The following is a 4,453-nucleotide window of genomic DNA, read 5'->3' as shown; positions in this document are numbered from 1 at the left end:
CTGCCGAATGTTCTAAACATTCTACCGTGCATTAAATTTCAAATTTGTAATTTTGGCTAATAAATTGGTCCAGTTGAGTTATGGAAATACACGAAAATGGTTTGTAACTAATAGAGAAATCCCGAAAATATATCTGCTTGAATATTCCTATGCACTTGATTAGATGAGTTGAGCATCATAAAATGTAGTATATTGATTAAGGCAGTTATCCAGGGGACTCATCGTTCAGCTTTCTGTGTTATTTTTTTCATATGGATTGTTTGTTGTTTGCGATTTTGCGTTGTTTGGCGACTAAGTGAATACAACCACATGTCTTTTTAGATATTTAACGAACTTTTGGAAAAATGTTTCTTTTAGACAGCTTTAGGGATGACAAGCTGTTTTTCGTAGCTAATTTTTATATGTTTTTACATCTTTATAGGATACTTATTCTACGAGTTTTACCACGTTTATTATCGAATATGAATAGTAAACTCAGCAATGATGGGCGTTTAATGCCGAGATAGTTACTCTATTATAACGCGATAAAAGTTGTCATTTGAATTCTGAATAGCCTATTTTGGGTATAACGGATTATGTTTCTCAATTTCTATTCGTCTGAAAACACCTTTAGATTATTGGACAATCACTTAATATCACAGTCATTATTACAACTTTTATGCTAACAGTTTTATTTCTGCTTTCTTTTTTGATGGCTTGTTTGCGTTCTACTAGTTAAAATAATATCTCCATTTTATTTTTCTACTAAATAAAACAACCTTCATGTAGTAATTATTTTAGCCGATGTTTTCTTCCCACATCAACTAAACAATAATGAACAAATATTTCATGTTTTTGATGACAAATATGAAATCGATATACCTGGTTGACGTCAAATCGGAATTCAATGGCACTGAAATTAATCTAAACAGGACCACTAAATGGCAAAAATTCTTCCTATAAGTAGTTTACTTTAATGAACTAAAATAGGTCTAAAATCTGCAAGAGAAGGCTTTATGTTCAAAATTGAGTCCTTTGAGTCCTTATCCATGTAAATTTATGCGAGATATCATCTATTGAGCTACGATTGTTTTTTTTTCGTTTTTATCTTCAATAGACATTTGGATGTCCTGTGCGGATGCCAAGCATAAAATGCAGCGAGCTTCAAATCTGCGAAAAAAGATATAAAAACAAGTTATTATTTAAAACAATGTTTGGGCTTAATTTAGTTATTAAACAGCTGGAGGGATTCCGATTCCTTGGATTTGTGCACTGATTCCTAGTAGTCTACTATTATCAAAAACAAAGACCTGTCTGTAGAGTAGAGTGGGGCAAGAGTGCGCGTGGGGTAAGAGTACGTTTTCGATTTTTTGAAGTAATAAAAAAAGATAAACTAGCAGCACTGCATCAGTTTGACAGGTTTTCTGGCCAACTATTATCATGTGTAATTGTAAACAATTTGAATAAACAACGAGGGAGATATGGAGTTAGATAACTTTTTGGTCATTTTGCTAAAAATAATTGGATTTCCGCAACTAGTATTTCATTACCATATATACGTTCAATCAGGTGAACATTATACCATTTCGATAACCTATTGTATAGAGTACCTTATGGTACAGAACACCAATCCGGTTGGTTTTCCAAGAAATCAAAACCATTACTTGAATAATTTTTGGGACTGTGGGGTAAAAGTACGCAGGAACCGGTGGGGCAAGAGTACGCATTAGAATCTTCAAGTTATGATGTCAAACCCGTATCTCCGTCCGAAATAAGACTTCTTCCAAAGCGTAAAGATCCACAACTAAGAAAAAAGGGACAGAATTCGAAATTATCACAAGTTTTTAGGATAAGTTGAAGTAATTCGGTGTTAGAAAGGACTTAGCGAACAAAGCACTGAAGCGAAATAATGAAATTGTATTAGGACTTGTTGTACACCTAAACATAATACGAAAACACAATTTCATCTAAATGATAATTTCATTTAATCAAAAGAAACATTCATAAATTACGCAACGTTTAGCTGGGAGGGGTTGTGAGATGTGTGACGATTCATATAATTTTTAGAGGATTCATACAAATAGTGTAAGATAGGGGGGGGGGGGGGGTGATGAAATAGCCAAATTTTACGTTACGTGATTGGTAGACTTTCTTTACCTTTGTATACGCCACGCGAAACCTGATATATATTTTTACCTCTGTAGTTTTTTGGATATATAAAAAACAATGGTTTTTCGTATGAAAGTGCACATTTTTAGGACCCCCTCCCCCTTTAAGAGTTACGTAATCTTTAAAGATTCCCTAATATATGATCATTAAACATCAATTAAATGTTATTAACTCTTATTTGTGTTAATATATACTTAAAGCACATGATTGGATAAATGCGTACTCTTACCCCACCCGATGCGCACTTTTACCCCACCGGTGGGGTAAGAGTGCGTTTTTCACTTGTCTTGCAATAAGGGTTCTACTAAAACGAATCTCAATAATTTCAAAAAAATTTCCACTGGGTAACATAAAGGAAGAGTATATGAATCATCGACACTGATTTCATATGCAGAAGTTTGCTTCACAAGGGCCACATGATCGATTGAAAACTAAGTGCGTACTCTTGCCCCACTCTACTCTAAGGGTATCACAAAAAACCCTATATTCGAAAAATCATGGTGCTCAAGGCTTGAATGAAAGATTTTCGCATCTGGAGCATTTCTGAAGAACAACACAGAATTCTAAATATGTGTAGTTCGATCTGACCAATTATCAATAGAAAGCAATAGGACAGGATTCCGCATCGAATGCAACTTGTTGCAAGCAAATCGATCGCTTAGTTCCAAAAAGTATCAGTACGATAACTAGACATGCCCAAAAAAATTTAAATTAAACTCATTATTTCTATCAATTACGTCTAAATAATTAAAAAACCTGCATAAAATTGCCATAAAAAATAAGTTAAGGGACAACTACAGCGACATTGATTGATTTATCAATAAAATGAGGATGCCCACAAAAAATTTCGCATTTTTTTTAATGTGAATGTTTTTTAGGGGTACCTATTGAAATTATTACATATCTTGAATATTTTATGAAACTCAGCCCAAATCCAAAATTTTATGAAATTTGGAACACGAGAACTATTTTCAATCAATTTCGAAAAACCGAACCTCTTCCCCTAGTTTAGAGGTTCCGACAGAGCATTTTTCGAAAGAAGCTATTTTTCACATACAGTCGGGATTCGCTGGTTGGGATTTTAATTGGGCCTCCGCTGGTTAGGTCATGGCTCAACTAAAAAGCAATCGTACGTCAAAATTCAATGTAAACATGGAAACGGGATTGGGCGTCACTGGACATCATTGTGATGTTCAAGTCGAAATACATGTGTTCAAATGGCTGGTCCAACTAAAAACCGAATTCGTTAGTTGGGTCGAGGTCGTGGTCCAACCAGCGAATCGCGACTGCATTGGCTATATTCGCCACATTTTAAACGCCTTTACAATCGCTAAATGTTTTTTGAATTTTCTGTTGACCGTAATTAGCATCGTACATGGTAATTCCGTTGGTATTATGCAATTATATGATCTCTAGAACCATTTCAATATAATCAAAATTATGCGGACATTCAGCTGAGGTCCGAGCAATGACTCTGATCATTTCTTCGTTGTCAGTAAAATTCGATCACGGTTGTCAACGGTACCGAAGGAAAGATTACAGCGAACGATGCATTACAATCTCCAGCAATTGTCGGTGGAAGGGATATCGGCTGAGTACCGTCATAAGCTCGACGAACGGATAGTGCAATCAACTTTAGCGACAACATAAACGATCTATTGGAATTGATCCATGGAGCGGTGAGTACAACAGCACGAGAAGTGGTAGGCACTCCACAAAGGCGCCCGGATGGGTCGGTTCGATGTGGAGTGTCAGAGAGTGACAGACGAGAAGAATGTTGCCAGAAGCCGGATGTTGGTGTCGAGTACCCGATCGAATAGACTCAAGGAAGCAAGAGCAACCGAAAAACGAACCCACCAGTGAACAGAATAAATATTAGCGACGATGGAAAAGCTGTGGAGTCGCCTACACTAGATGAGGTTAGAAAAGCTACACCCAATCAGAGACTGCCACATTTTTTAATTAGTGGAAGTCGCGTCTACGAGCCAGCCTAGGGCTGGAAGTCTCCTTAATAAAGACACACAAAAATAGTGGAAGTAAATGGAAGAATAATAGTACTTTAACCGTTATTATTATTATTACCAGACTAAGGCCGGAGTGGCCTGCGCAATACTTAAAAGTCTTCTCCGTTCTGCTCGGTCCAAGGCTGCACTTCGCCAACCACGCAGTCTGCGGAGGGTCCGCAAATCGTCCTCCACCTTGATCGATCCACCTTGCCCGCTGTGCACTTCGCATTCTTGTTCCCGTCGGATTGTTGTCGAGAACCATTTTCACCGGATTACTGTCCGACATTCTGGCTATGTGC

The 4,453-nt window shown here is 36.9% G+C and overlaps 1 protein-coding gene across 1 annotated transcript in view; it reads right to left on the bottom strand.

Moving 5' to 3' along the window:
- Nucleotides 1–614: 614 nt before the first annotated feature.
- Nucleotides 615–4,453, bottom strand: part of LOC134205687 (uncharacterized) — a 51,113-nt gene continuing 47,274 nt past the window's right edge. Inside the window, exon 6 of the mRNA XM_062681205.1 lies at nucleotides 615–1,149. Within this exon, the coding sequence (XP_062537189.1) occupies nucleotides 1,144–1,149 (6 nt within the window). The 3' untranslated portion in view covers nucleotides 615–1,143. The remainder of the gene's footprint in view (nucleotides 1,150–4,453) is intronic.

Source organism: Armigeres subalbatus, chromosome 1 (assembly GCF_024139115.2).
Source record: "Armigeres subalbatus isolate Guangzhou_Male chromosome 1, GZ_Asu_2, whole genome shotgun sequence".
Taxonomy (NCBI): domain Eukaryota; kingdom Metazoa; phylum Arthropoda; class Insecta; order Diptera; family Culicidae; genus Armigeres; species Armigeres subalbatus.
The sequence above is the reverse complement of the archived record's forward strand: the minus strand, read 5'-3'. Positions and strand labels throughout refer to the sequence as shown.